This window comes from Sus scrofa, chromosome 16, assembly GCF_054392235.1.
Source record: "Sus scrofa isolate SSC_HxYL_T2T_F1_AM1 chromosome 16, Sscrofa_HxYL_maternal_Yorkshire_Landrace_v2.0, whole genome shotgun sequence".
Lineage (NCBI taxonomy): Eukaryota > Metazoa > Chordata > Mammalia > Artiodactyla > Suidae > Sus > Sus scrofa.
The window spans coordinates 18,106,922-18,121,432 of record NC_139398.1 but is presented as its reverse complement, the minus strand read 5'-3'; the positions used below and the strand labels follow the sequence as shown (position 1 = coordinate 18,121,432).

At 47.4% G+C, this 14,511-nt stretch overlaps 1 protein-coding gene across 4 annotated transcripts in view; it reads left to right on the top strand.

Moving 5' to 3' along the window:
• The window catches only part of MYO10 (myosin X), a 238,328-nt gene that overhangs the window by 94,232 nt on the left and 129,585 nt on the right, over positions 1 to 14,511 (top strand). For 3 of the 4 annotated variants that reach the window (XM_085001727.1, XM_005672397.4, XM_085001728.1), the window contains exon 3: positions 4,273 to 4,431. The exons of the other annotated variant lie outside the window; for it this stretch is intronic. Coding sequence is in view for 1 of the 3 variants with exons in the window: in XM_005672397.4 (XP_005672454.2) it covers positions 4,273 to 4,431 (159 nt within the window). In the remaining 2 variants the exon portion in view is untranslated. The remainder of the gene's footprint in view (positions 1 to 4,272; positions 4,432 to 14,511) is intronic. 4 annotated transcript variants of the gene reach the window in all.

The window sequence follows — 14,511 nt, the reverse complement described above, 5'->3', positions numbered from 1 at the left end:
AAATAAAAGGAGCTCCTCTGTTTTTATCTAATTAATTGACTTCATGCCTTTTCATTTTTTTCATACAGAAGTGGCCCCAGCCTCAGGCAAGCCTCCTCTGGGTGGTTTCTCCAGTCGTGTCCATTGGTGTCCTTTGTTCTGTTCCCACACTTAATCCAGTCCGTCTTGTGACCAATGACTTGTGTTTCTCTAACAGGAGCTATTTGTTCTGAGGCCCCTTTTCCTCTAAACTGATTTCCTGTCTAATAATCCTCTGTATTTGGCTCTATTGCATAACCTCACTCCCTTTCTTCGCGTATACGTCACGTTGAAGTCACTCAGTTTATTTTATTTTTTTTCTTTTTCGACCACTCCATGGTGTATGGAGTTCCCGGGCCAAGGATCAGATCTGAGCTGCAGTTGTGACCTACAGCACAGCTTTAACCCACTGTGCCGGGTTGGGGGTAGAACCTGCATCCTGGTGCTGTGGAGACACTGTGGATCCTGTTCGCCACAGTGGGAACTCCCGCTCAGTTTATTTTTGAGTTGGGTTTGGAGGAATTCGTTGTTGTTACTGTATTTTGGCTGTTTGTTGTTCCCAAAAAATTCCTATAAAAAGAATTCCATTCTTTAAGTCTAGAACTTTGTCTTTTTTTATTTTTGCTGTTTGCAAATAATCTTGTGCAACTAGTACCCTGCGCATTGTTGCATAGAAAGGACTTTTGGTCAATTCAAGGGGGCTCACCTTAAAAATGCTCAAAGAAGATTGTGGGCCACTATGAATCCCTTGAAATATTTCCGAATTAGGTGTTTATTCAGCCAGTATGCTTTAACACACTGCATGCAGGGGGCTGGTTCCACGACTTACTTCCTTAGGTTTCTACTTTGATGTTACCCAATCAGAGAGGCTGTCCTTGATCACTTAATATAAAGGCACCCTCTTGGTAGTTGGTACTTATGTCTTCATAGATATTCATCACCTTCTGCATGATAGTGTATATTCAGTTGTCTGTTTCTGTTTCTTTCTTTCCCTTATTGGGATGTAAGCTACATTCCCAATGCTTAGGACGCACCGGTAAATATTTGCGTGGATGGATGGATTTTCTTCGTTAATCCATCAGACACTTCTCAGTGTGCCTGGAACCATTCATTCTAAAATCTTGACAGATGTCAAACCTCTCTGAATGGACGATTCCTCCTGCCTTACCTTCACAAATACGTTTTCTCTACTCTCCCATCTTTCTTTGAAATAATCAGTTTTGAGCAGCTGCAGGCCTCTGTCTTGGAGTCAGTCGTGTTTCCATCTTTTCTGGTCACGGCCTCTTGTTTATGTAACTATTATCTTCCATCACGATGCTCTCCCTGAGATCATGGGAAGGATAGCACTGGTTCTCTCAATGTTCCCACTCCTGGCATGGCCAGGTGCCCACCTCTGACACGCAGGGCCCCTGGAAAACACAGGAGATGGGGGGGTCAGGTGTGCAAAGGTGGAACTGTTTTTACAGGTATAGCCATATTTTTTAGTGCCCACGTGCCTAGCTCTGAGCTGCTTGCTTGGACTCCTGCATTGTCTTGCTGTTCCCAGAATGTTAGAAAAGGCAGTGAAACATTTACATATGACATAAATATTCTGTCAATTTATATATATATATATATATATATATATTTTTTTTTTTTAGGTGTCTAAGTCTTATAGGATTTGTATGGTTATTTCCAAAAAGCAGAATCACTAGAAATACAATAATTTATTATTATTATTATTATTATTTTGCTTTTTAGTGCTGTACCTGTGGCATATGGAGGTTTCCAGGCTAGGGGTCCAGTCGGAGCTACAGCTGCCGGTCACAGCCACAGCAGCATCAGAGCTGACCCGCGTGTGTGACCTATACCACAACTCACGGCAACGCCGGATCCTTAACCCACTGGCCAGGCATCAAACCTGCAACCTCATGGTTCCTAGTCAGATTCGTTCCCGCTGCGCTACAAGGGGAACTCCCAAAATACAAGAGTTTTAATTCTATCCCCAAATTCTGGAATTCTCGAGATACCCAAAAACAGTTAGTAGAAATAGTGTTCACGTTGGGAAGGACTTGCTGCTGGTGAGGCTGCAGGAGGTTGAGCAAGAGACAGCTGGGCAAGCTCTGTGTCCTGTCTTCCCTACAGGAAGTTCTTCTGGGGTGGGGGGCAGCACTTGTGTCACCACCCGGTCTGCCTGTTGGCAGGAGTGCTAAGCAGGCAGAATGAGGAGACCCTCCCCATGTATGCTGGGGGTGAGTCGGGGGGGAGGTGGAGAGGTGACACGATGCTGCCTTCCACCCCTCAACTGGCCCCAGGGTCGCGGGCCAGTCCCATAGTCCCTGTAGATGGAAGACCCAAGTGCCCTGCTCAGTTGTAGCGTCTCTGGAAAACCTGCCTGGATGGACCCCATAGGCCTAGAGCAGGCCGTGGAGGGGCAGAGAGCCGCAGCTGTTCCCTTCTGGGAGTTTGCAGGCTGCCTCAAGAAGATGACTGCTTTTAGCCTCAATCTCTGTTTCTTTCTTTTTTCTTTTTTCTTTTTTTTTTTGGTCTTTTTGCCATTCCTTGGGCCGCTCCTGCGGCGTATGGAGGTTCCCAGGCTAGGGGTCGAATCGGAGCTGTAGCCACCGGCCTACACCAGAGAGCTACAGCAATCGGGATCTGTGCCACGTCTGTGACCTACACCATAGCTCACGGCAACGCCGGATCCTTAACCCACTGAGCAAGGGCAGGGATCGAACCTGCAACCTCATGGTTCCTAGTTGGATTCGTTAACCACTGAACCACGACAGTAACTCCCTCAATCTCTGTTTCTTTAACTTTCTTCAATCGTTGTTGAATTAAAATGAAGGGCTGGTGTCTTCAGTGTCTCCACACTCTCAACTTTTCTTTATTCCCTTGTCATCCTGGCCATGGCACCGCCCACCTCGCACTCCCTGAGTCCCCCGGCCTATCCTACCCCGTGTGAGGTGGGGCCCCTCGAGCTGACACATCTCTGGGGGGATGTCTGGGCCCAGGCAATAGTTGGCAGACATGGCTGGAGCCCAGAAGAGACGTCTGGTGCCTGCCCTGACTTTCAGCAGTTTCTCAGGCCTGGTTTTAACCAACTCTTGTGGTTCATGTGGCAGAAAGGCCACTGTTGAAGTTTTCATTTTTTCTCTCGAAAAAATAAAACCTGCCACTTTTCACGGCTTGTGGAAACCATTGGGTTGGTACCCCTGCTTTTCTTAGTGTGTCATTCCCTTTTGCAATGACATACCATTTGTTGCCATGTAGGCAACTGGTCCATACTTAAAAATAGAGTCCCCCAGTCTGCAAATACTATTCAAGAACATTGTTTTGTGGGTATGTGGATACGTGAGCATATGTGCTTAGGAAGACTGTGTTTTCTGTGTTAAACTTACATCTTTTACTGCTTGGTGTTTTTGTTTTAAAGAAGAGTCCAGTAAAAGTATCCAGTGAATAAATATGGAGTAGCTTCCATCATTGTGTTATGTACAGGGATTCTGTTGTCAGGCTGGTCAAACCAATCAACAGATGGAGCCAACTCGATGTGTCTAATCTCCTACCCAATCAGTGATGATAAAGAGCCCAGAGTAGGTTTTGGAAATACGTGCAAATTCAGTAGCCAGTCTTAGATTATCAGAGCTGCCTCCTGTACACGCTGCAACCTGTATGCCCACTCACCACTGGTGTTTGGAATTTTAAGGAGGACAGGCTGTCAAGCAGGCACATCCGAGAGGATTTTAAACCTGAGAGGATTTGTTTCGCCTCCAATCTCAGGGATTGAGTCCAAGGATATTTTTTAGACTTTCCTGTGAAGGTGCATTCTAGTCTCTGAACAAGCATATAGACTATACAGTGAACTGCTGTAACACTTATATTAGGAAGTGTTGAAGTAATATCATATGGTCCTTGAAGTATACTCTCTGGTGAAATCAGATTACTTTCTGAAAGCTGGGTCAGGCAGCGTCTTAACTGTTCCTGCTGGACATCAGTGGGAGAAAAGTGAACTGTGAATGTATAATTTCTGTGACTCCCAGAGGATGGCTGGTACCTGAACTGATGCCTTTTAGGAACATCTAAGAGCAAAATTGTCAGAATAATTGCTGCCTTTGAAAACAGGCAGGTGGCATGAAGGAAATGAAAGAGTTCCCCTGCAGTCAGTTTTTTACTGGCGGACTCAGGATCCTTTTGCCGAAATTGTACCGAGATTGGAAGTTGGGAAAAGCATTCACTGCTGGTAACTAAACAGTTGAATTGTTTCTCCCCCATCAGGTATTCACTTATAAGCAGAGCACAATTACACACCAGAAGGTGACGGCCATGCACCCCATGGATGAGGAGGGCGTGGATGACATGGCGACCTTGGCGGAGCTCCATGGGGGCGCCATCATGCACAACCTGCACCAGCGCTACAAGAGAGATCAAATCTATGTAAGTTCCACTTGCATTCCCTTGGGGAAAAAAAAAAATATATCCCTCAAGCTTGGGTCAATGTTTGTTTGTCTTCAGAGAGTACTTCCTGCATTTTGAGGGTCTCTAATTTAAGGGAAACTTCGTCTTCAGGTGTTCTGCCAAATTAGAAACGTGGTTCCATAAATCATGTTCTCATGTTTATCGTCTTGATTTTATTAGCAGGGATTACTTTATGTGGAAGGGTAATTTGATCTCTTTCTTCTTGGGAGTGCATTCCGTTCATCAGTGTTCTGTTTCATAAAGAAGTCACGTAGAGTGGGTTGACTGCCTCAATTAAGGGCTGGTGGGAGCGGGAGATGGGATTTTGCAAACAAGCAGAACAGAGCTTGAGCTTTTTTTCTCGTGTTCTCGATTTTTCTCCTTTTATGGCTTTTCTCTCTTTTTTTTTTTCCTGGCTCTGGAGCTCATCTCGGGATATTTGCTTATTTATTTATGTATTATCTTAATACAATTTTTAAAGGTTACACTCCATTCACAGTTATTGCAGAATATTGGTTATATTCCTCGGGTCACACAGTACATTCTTGAGCCTGTCTTACACCCAGTAGTTTTTACCTCCCATTTCCCCACCCGTCGTACCCCTCCCACCCCTGCAGTGGTAACCACTAGTTTGTTCTCTGTATCGGTGAGTCAGCTTCTTTTACATTATATTCACCAGTTTGTTGTATGTTTTAGATTCCGTATTTAAGCGATATCATACAGTATTTCTTTCTCTGTCCAACTTATTTCTTAGTGTAATGCCCTTCATGTCCGTCTGTGTTGCTGCAAGTGGCAAAATGTCATTCTTTTCTGTGGCTGAGTAGTATTCCATTGTATATCTATACAGCAGCTTCTTTATCCATTCATTTGTTGATGGACACTTAGGCCGCTTCCATATCTTGGCTATTGTAAAAGATGCTGCAGTGAACATTGGGGTGCAAGTAACTTTCCTGATTAGCGTTTTTGTTTTTTTCAGATGCATACCCCAGAGTGGGATTGCTGGCTGATATGATAATTCTATTTTTTTTTTTTTTTTTTTGGAGTTCCCATTGTGGCTCAGCAGAAATGAGTATGACTGGGAACCATGAGGTTTCTGGTTCAATCCCTGGCCTCGCTCAGTGGGTTAAGGATCTGGCAAAAAAAAAAAGAAAGAAAGAAAAAGATAATTCTATTTTTAATTTAGTTTTTTTTGTTTTTTGTTTTGTTTTTTGTTTTTTTTTTTTTGGTCTTTTTAGGGCCACACCCGCGACATATGGAGGTTCCCAGGCTAGGAGTCTAATCAGAGCTGTAGCTGCCTGCCTGCCTACACCACAGCCACAGCAACTTGGGATCTGAGCCACAACTGCGGCCTACACCACAGCTCATGGCAACGCCGGATCCTTAATCCACTGAGCGAGGCCAGGGATCGCACCTGCAACCTCATGGTTCCCAGTCAGATTGGTTTCCACTGTGCCATGGTGGGAACTCCTGTTTTTAATTTTTTGAGACACCTCCATACGTTTTCTACAGTGGCTGCACCAGTTTACATTCCCAGCAGCAGTGTGCAAGGATTCCACTTGGGGGGTATTTGGACTCAAGGGAACCCATCTTATGTAGGATTGCTATTTTGATTGGAGACGTGTCCATAATTATATAAAAAAGTCACGCATATTTTCCCCTCAACTTTTATCAAGTATGACTATACCTATATTATAAAAGTAATGTTTAAAAATTAGGAGTTCCCATTGTAGTCCAATGGGTCAAGAACTTGACTAGGATCATGAGGATGCAGGTTCAATCCCTGGCCTCGCTCAGTGGATTAAGGATCCGGTGTTGCCGGAAGCTTGCGGCAAAGGTAGCAGATGAGGCTCGGATCTGGCACTGCTGTGGTTGTGGCGTAGGCCGGTGGCTCCAGCTCCAATTTGACCCCTAGCCTGGAAACTTCCATGCTTGCAGGTGCAGCCCTAAAAAGAACCCCCCCCCAAAAAAAATACTTTTGTTATAATCACTTTTGATATTAAGGCACATAAATTACTTTGTCAGGGATAATTTGACTTGCAGATTTTTTCATCTGCCTGTTTGTAGGGCATTATAGAAAACTGGGCCACTGCTTATGTGTTTGTCTTGTCAAGTTCAAATTCACAGAATCTTTTAACAACAAAAATCCAAATTTTATTTACATACGTATTTCAATTTCATGGCTGTACCTGTGGCATATGGAAGTTCCCGGGTCAGGGAATGAATCCGAGCCACAGATGTGACCAAGGCCACAGCTATGGCAGTGCTAGCTCCTTTAACCCACTGTGCCGGGCCAGGGAGATCAAACCCATACCTCCCTAGAGTCTCAAGATGCTGTAGTCGGATTCTTAACACAGTGCACCACAGTGAGAACTCCCCCAATTTTAATACTGTAAACTCTCCTGATCTTTTCATAACTTTTGTGCTTTAGGGCACAAAAGTTCCAAACCAAAAAGTTAATATTTAGTTTTGCCAGTATTGCTTGTGATTATGGTGATTAGCCTTTCTAATAGCTAGCAGGTACTCACTGCCACTCAAGGCCCCCTTACTATTGCAGTTCCTCTAATTTATCTACCTTTAGACGAAGAGAGGAGAATTAGGAAAGAGGAGGAATTACATGTTTGTAGGTTTAATGCGTAATTTTCCTCAGCTTTAAAAAACAATGTTTCTTTGCCCTTTTTTCTACCGGGGAAGTATCATTGCCAGATTGACCTAATATTTGCCAAAGGTCCACGCACAGCCTTGTCTAGAGAAATGCAGTCACCGTCTGGTCCTCTGACTGGCAGAGCTTGCTCACGCCAAGTCCCTGAGTTAGTGTTTTCTGTAGGTTCTTCAGAAGAGGTAGCGTTCACACCTGTTTCTGTAAAAGCGGCTGTGTGTTTGTTCTCTTTGTGTAAGTGGTAGAATGCACACAGACTGGCTTCTCTGGTCCCATTCCCAAAACCTCCCTGAAGGTAACCCCTGACTCCCCCTTCCCATGGGAGTCCCACTACACAGGTGTCCAGGGAACTGTGGGCCATGGCATGTGGAGGTTCCCGTGCTAGGGGTCGAATCAGAGCTACAGCCGCAGGCCTACGCCACAGCCACAGCCACACTGTATCTGAGTCGCATCGGCAACCTACACCACTGCTTGTGGCAATGCCAGATCCTTAACCCACTGAGCAAGGCCAGGGATCAGACCCACATTCTCATGGATACTAGTCAGATTCTTAACCTGCTGAGCCACAACGGGAACTCCCGTGGCTGTGTTTTTAGCATGAAGCTTTTGACACTGCCATGTAACATTGTTTACACCGCGGTTTCTTTGCTCCGATTATCAAGGACTTATGCTGTTTTTCTTGAGCCAAGGACAGTGCCAGGGACCTGGCAGTTTGGTGACAAATGTTTGTAAAACAAATGCCATACATTTTAGAAATAACTTAGTTGGTAATAAAAGGTGAAGCTAGATTTAAAATTTCTTTATTGGTGGAGTTCCCATCGTGGCACAGTGAAAACGAATCTGACTAGGAACCATGAGGTTTCAGGTTTGATCCCTGGCCTTGCTCAGTGGGTTAAGGATCTGGTGTTGCCATGAGCTGTGGTGTAGGTCGCAGGCGCGGCTCGGATCTGGTGTTGCTGTGGCTGTGGTGTAGGCTGGCAGCTGTAGCTCTGATTAGACCCCTAGCCTGGGAACCTCTGTATACTGCAGGTGCAGCTCTCAAAAAGACTAAAAATAAAATTTCTTTATTGGTACCCAGCTCTTATAGGCAAATATTTTAGAATTCATATTCTTCTGTCTTTAGATGCAACTTCTTGTGACATATTTAATAGTCAGGAAAAAGTAAGTCAGGGACAACAAACTACCCAAGGGCTTTAAACGGCAGAACCTTTTTAGGAGTTCCTTTGGTGGCTGAGTGGTTAACAAACCCAACTGGCATCCATGAGGACTCAGGTTCGATACCTGGTCTTACTCAGTGAGTTAAGGATCCGATGTTGCCGTGAGCTGTGGTGTAGGTTGCAGATGCAGCTCGGATCCTGCGTTGCTGTGGCTGTGGTGTAGGCCTGCAGCTATAGCTCCAATGGGACCCCTAGCCTGGAAACCTCCATATGCCATAAGTGTGGCCCTAAAAAGGAAAAAAAAAAAAAAAGGCAGAACCTTTTAAAAGTACCCCCCCCTCCGCCCCCAACCTTTTCAAGATAATGTTAAATCTGGTAGCCAAATTGCCCAGTAAACTATGTGAATAGGAATCTTTGTCTTCTTTTCCTGGAATGACAGTCATTCCCCTCCCCTTTGAGGGAGAAACACGGGATTTTTGTACATACAATTTGCAGCTCAGTTCAGTTAACTATCCCTTATATGCCTTCCTTTGGGGACCCAGATAACTGTATTATCCGTAGCGCAGCCACCTCAGTTTTCTTATTGTCGTTGCTAAAGCTCTTTGCATTGGATGCCAGTACCTGTCAGACTCTGTCCCATTGAGACAAAACCGGTGCTTGTCCAAGAAACAGCTTTTTTTGCCTTTTCTCTGGGCTCTGCCTGATGCTTGTCTGTATCTTTAAAAGAGGGAGAAGAGGACTTGTAACACACGCGCCGTATTAGTTTTCTTTTACTGCAGTAACAAATTACTACAACCCTTCCAATGTAACAGAAATGAATTTCCTTGCAGTTTTTTAGGTCAGCCGTCTAAAGGGCTAAAGCCACTGGACTAAAAACCCAGGTGTGGGCAGGACGCGTTCCTTTCTGGAGCCTCTGTGGAGGATCTGTGTCCTGCTCTTACCTGGTGTTGGCAGAGTTCAGTTCCTTGCGGCTGTAGGACTGAGGTCCTTGTTTTCCTGAGCTCTTGTCTGCTGCTTCCCAGCTGCTGGAGGCAGGAACCCTGGATGGAGTCCCTCTCTTGCTTCACATCTCTTCCTTCTTTCTTTTCATCTCTTACTGCAGCCAAGAAAAGTTCTCAGCTTTTTTGGGGTGGGGGAGGGTCACTCCCTTGGCACATGGAAATTCCTAGGCTGGGGATCAAATCTGAGCTGAAGCTGAGACCCATGCTACAGCCGCAGCAATGCCAGGTCCTTAACCCACTGGGCTAGGCCAGAGATTGACTTGCATCCCTAACGGAGATAAGCTGGGTCCTCAACCTGCTATGCCACAGGGGGAACTCCCTGAAGGTTCTCAGCTTTTAAAGATTGTGTGATTAGATTGAGCTCACCCGGATAATCCCCAGTATCAGCGTTTATAGCTTTAACCCTATTTTCAGAGTCCCTTTGCCTGCAGTATCACATGACTGTAGTCACAGGTTCTGGGGATTAGGTGTGACCTGGTCTGGGCGCACCCAGTCTGTGGTTCTGGGGGTTGGTGGGGCAGGGAGTGGCTGTCACTCTGCCTGCCAGGTGCCCTCCTCTGATTCATACTACTGGGATGGTGCTTCCCCATCACTCTGGATCTTGCATTATTTGCCAGCTGTCTGGTCTCAGTGACACAGGTTGCTGGTAAGCAGACCCATCTACGGTAGGAGGGGTCTTTTGTTTTGTGCTAAGAAGGACCATTAACTTTTTTTTTTTTTTCTCCCCTTGAGGGCCAGCCTTATTGTCTGAGGACATTACCAGACCCCAGTCAAATATTCCTTCTAGCATTTAGCATCCTCTACTACAGTGTGGGTGGAGGAGTTCCCCTCGTGGCTCAGCAGAAACAAACCTGGACTAGTATTCATGAGGATGCAGGTTCGATCCCTGACCTCGCTCAGTCGGCTGGGGATCCAGCATTACTGTGAGCTGTAGTGTAGGTTGCAGACGTGGCTTGGATCTGGCGTTGCTGTAGCCGTGGCATAGGCTGGAAGCTGCAGCTACAAATTGACCCCTAGCCTGGGAACCTCCATATGCTGTGGGTGCGGCCATAAAATTAAAAAAAAAAAGAAAAAAAAAGTGTGGGTGGAGAGCTGTGAAGGGGTAAAGCAAGCATTCAGTAAACATATCAAAACTGGGCCCACTTTTCTCTACTCCCCTCCTCTTGAGCTTTGTTTTCACAATTTTCCATGTCGTTTAAAGCAGTTTTTTAAACAAGATCAACCCCTATAACTGATGGGGCTGTGTTACAGTAAAATGGCACGGGAAGGCTTTAGGAACTTTGCTAACCTTTGTACCCCTCTCCCCACTTATCTAATGCCACCAGCCTCCACCCCCCACCCCACCCCTGCAAATGACTGCATCCACAGCATATAGAAGTTTTTGGGCCAGGGATTGAATCTGATCCATAGCTGCAGCAATACCAGGTCCTTTAACCTGCTGTGCCCAGCTGGGCATGGAATCTGTGTCTCCAAAGCAACAGGAGCTACTGCAGTTGGGTTCTTAACTCACTGTGCCACAATGGGAACTGCTAATACCACCAGCTCTTTCTATTTTATTTTGTTTCTTTTTATGGTCACACCTGCAGCATATGGAAGTTCCTGGGTCAGGAGTTGAATTGGAACTGCAGCTATGGCCTACACCACAGCCATGGCAACACCCGATCCGAGCTGCATCTGCCACTTATACCGCAGCTTGTGGCGACACCAGGTTCTTAACCCTCGGAGCAAGGCCCGGGATCAGACCCATGTCCTCGCTGGGGCAATGCCCGATCCTTAACCTGCTGTGATGCAGCAGGAACTCCCAATACCACCAGCCCTTTATTTGGAAAGCTCCTTCTGGGCACAGAGGCTGTGCACACTTCTGCATCAGTGTCTGTGGGTCTTTGTGACCCCAGCCTTGCTGCTGGTCCTGTTTGGCTCTGATGCTTGAGTTCGAGCAGCTCTGCTCTTTCTGGAGCTGCCTTGCAGGAGCTCCTGCTTCACACCCCAGTGCTCCATTCCCTTCCTGGAGCCCCAGGCTCTCGTGCCCAGTGCTCCACCTTGTCAGCCTTCTCCACCCTCCAGTGACTCTCTGGATGAGAACTCTGCTCCGTACCTTAGTTCCCCACCTGGACTCCACCCTAAACCTCTTGTCTCTGGGCTTTCTGCCACCATGGGGCTGGCCCTGGGGAGAGGCTCTCAGGAGTCCAACCCACCTTTGTCTCTTCCTGCTACTGAAGAGATCTGATGGGGACAAGTGCCCATACCTGGAAGTCCCTGGAGAGGCAGGATCTGTGTTGTTGATCAGAAGTGGGGAGGCGGAACAGGGAGGTGGGGGGAGAATGCTGGAGAATGCTGGAGCTGGCCGTGCGGACCCTACAAAGGCGGAATTAGAGTCGGTTAGAAGCAAAGGCGAGGGAGATGGAGAGATGAGAAGGCATTGGGTGTGATGGCCTCACTTAAGTGGGAGAAGGCTCCTTTGCTTGTGCAATCTGCTGTTTGTTGGGGAGCAATTAGCAGGATGTTAGTGTGGTGGATAGGCAAGGGTCAGGACACTCTTAAAAGCCATGGTTCTCGACCACGTGCGGTGACCCAGGGGGCCTTTGGCAGCATCTGGAGGCACTTTGGGCTGCCATAGCCAGGGCAGAGGATGCTGATGGCATCTAGTAGGTAGAGGCCAGGGATCCGCCCAACATCCCACAGTGCACAGGATGGCCCCACTGCAAAGAGCCTTCTGGCCCAAGATGTCATAGTTATGAGAACCCCTTCCTGACTTAAAGCTGGTCAGCAGCATTTGGGCTTGGTGGTAGAGAGGCCACCCCATTTTATTTTGGCCATCCCTCAACATACGGAGTTCTGGGCCAGGGATCAGATCCAAGCTGCAATTGCAATCTATGCCACAGCCCTGGTAACGCCTAATCCTTGACCCACTGTGCTGGGCTGGGGATCGAACCTGCGTCCCAGCACTGCAGATTCACCACCCATTCCATTGTGGCACAGCAGGAACTCTGAAGACATCATCTCTGTCAAAGGCTTATGAAGAGAGAATTTCCCCGAGGAAACACTTAGAAGGGTTGCCAAGGGAAGTGATGAGATAGACTCTATAGAGGGTAGCCGGGCTGAGAGAGTGTTGTGATAACTCAGAAGAGAAGAGGTGAGGGTTTGGGACCAGAGATGGCGATGAGCGAGAGGAAATGAAACAGGAGCTGTGCTGGGGCCGGGGCTGTGTGTGAAGGAGGCAGGGCTGCCTGTGGTGACTCCCAACCTGGTCAGGGACCCGTGGCTAGGAGAGCCTGTTGCCAACAGCCCTGGCAGCTCCCGCAGGAGAGGAGGGTTGAGAAACCAGCTGGGTTTGGGGTGCCTGTTGCCTTGTGTTCTCCAGAGTCTGGATCATTTCGGGTTTGGTACCTGGCCTCTGAGCACGGCGAGGACAGAGCAGATGAGGTGTGTGTCACATTGACCATCAGCTGTGTTCAGGGTGGAGCAAGGCTCTGTGTGATGCCGCAGTTTTCTGCCCAGTGGAAGAGGAAGACACGGGCTCTCTCTGTGGGGTTTGTGGCGCCCTGGCTTAAGGTGATGCGGGAGCCTCCTCGCCCAGCTCGTGGGAATGACTGGAAACCACATCAGGGAGAGGGCCTCTGGGAACCTCAGAGCCCTGCCGCAGTGTTGGCAGTGTTGGCACTGGGGCTCTGGTTCCAGAGGAGGCCAGGCTTGGTCCTCCCCAACTGGTCCACCCCACCCCGTGGGTTGTTGGTCTTGCTGAACAAATGGGGTGGAGCTGCGAATCAAAGGAGCCCATTTTAAGAAGTGGGGCTGAGTCTAAAGATAACTGCTTGTGTCAGCACCGAAGATGCTTCACAGCTCATGTATTTTGAGGCTGTCCTGAAAATATCCTCCTCTGGTTAGGTGGCCATTCCAGACCGAGTCTGTAGACGTGTTTGCTGTTGTTCCTGAATTAACTTGGAAGCCTGCGGGGAGGTGGCAGGCTGCCTGCGGTGTTGACAGTGGGCACACCAGGGCCTGGGGTTCGCTGATGTGCGCCTGCAAATTTAAACCTGCGATTCATTTCCTTGAGTCCTGTCTTCCCACAGTGGCTTTTTGGGGGAGTTGTTTTCCGTCCCCTTTCAAAGCCAGTGTCAAGTAACAGGGTGCCCCTCACCGGATGGCTAGTGGGCTTTGCGTTTGTCTCATACCGGGAACAGCTGAATACAGTGTGGTTTGTCAGGGTTGGCTTTTTTTTTTTTTTTTCTTCACATGAAATCAAGACTGGTGTTGCCAAAAGATGATTGTAACCATCTGTCTGACTCTATGTATTTTTAAACTTTACCAAACATTTATGCTCTCGAGTTGCCATTTCCACATCAGCACATGATGCTGGCAATTAGGAACTTTGTTTTTGTTAATTTTTTTTTTTTTTCTTCTCTTTCCTGCCTCTTTTGGGTCAGACTCCTTTCAACAAGGAGGGAGTGTGAGTCAGAAATTCACTCCAATTAAACAGAAATGTCACTTCTAAATTTAAGAGCTTGACTCGAGTAACTTCTCGAGTTGTTAGCTGTGATCTCTAGCTTTCTTTTCAGCGAACTTGAACGCTTGGATTTGACCCCTGGCCCAGGAACTCCCATATGCTGTAGGTGCAGCCTTAAAAAGAAAAAAAAGAAAGAAAGAGGCTCAGTGGCTCAGTGGTTAACGAATCCAACTAGGAACCATGAGGTTGTGGGTTCGATCCCTGGCCTCGCTCACTGGGTTAAGGATCCGGCATTACCGTGAGCTGTGGTGTAGGTCGCAGACGTGGCTCGGATCCCTCATTGCTGTGGCTGCGGCATAGGCCGGCGGCTACAGCTCCGATTAGATCCCTTAGCCTGGGAACCTCCATATGCCGCAGGAGCGGCCCTAGAAAAGACAAAAAGACAAAGAAAGAAAGAAAATGATTCCCTATTGAGGTACTGCTTGCAAGAGTTTGAAAGCATTGAAGGGGAGTTCAGCCAAGAGGAAGGGTGGGTCAGTCCTGGCAGAGGATTAGAAGAGGCTAAAAATAGCATGATGTGTTTGTCCAGCTGCCAGGCATGCAGATGCTACAGTGAAGGTTGCATGCTGCTGGCCGGCAAAGCGGTCAGAAGCAGGTGAGGAAGGGCGCTGTGCATAAGTGAATGACCTTGAATTCCTTTGGGAAGGTTGGTAGGGAACAACGTCAAAGTTGAGTTCTGGGCCACCCTCCTCTGGCTACAAGGAGGAGAGATGACCAGCAAACCAGATGGGAAATGATGGG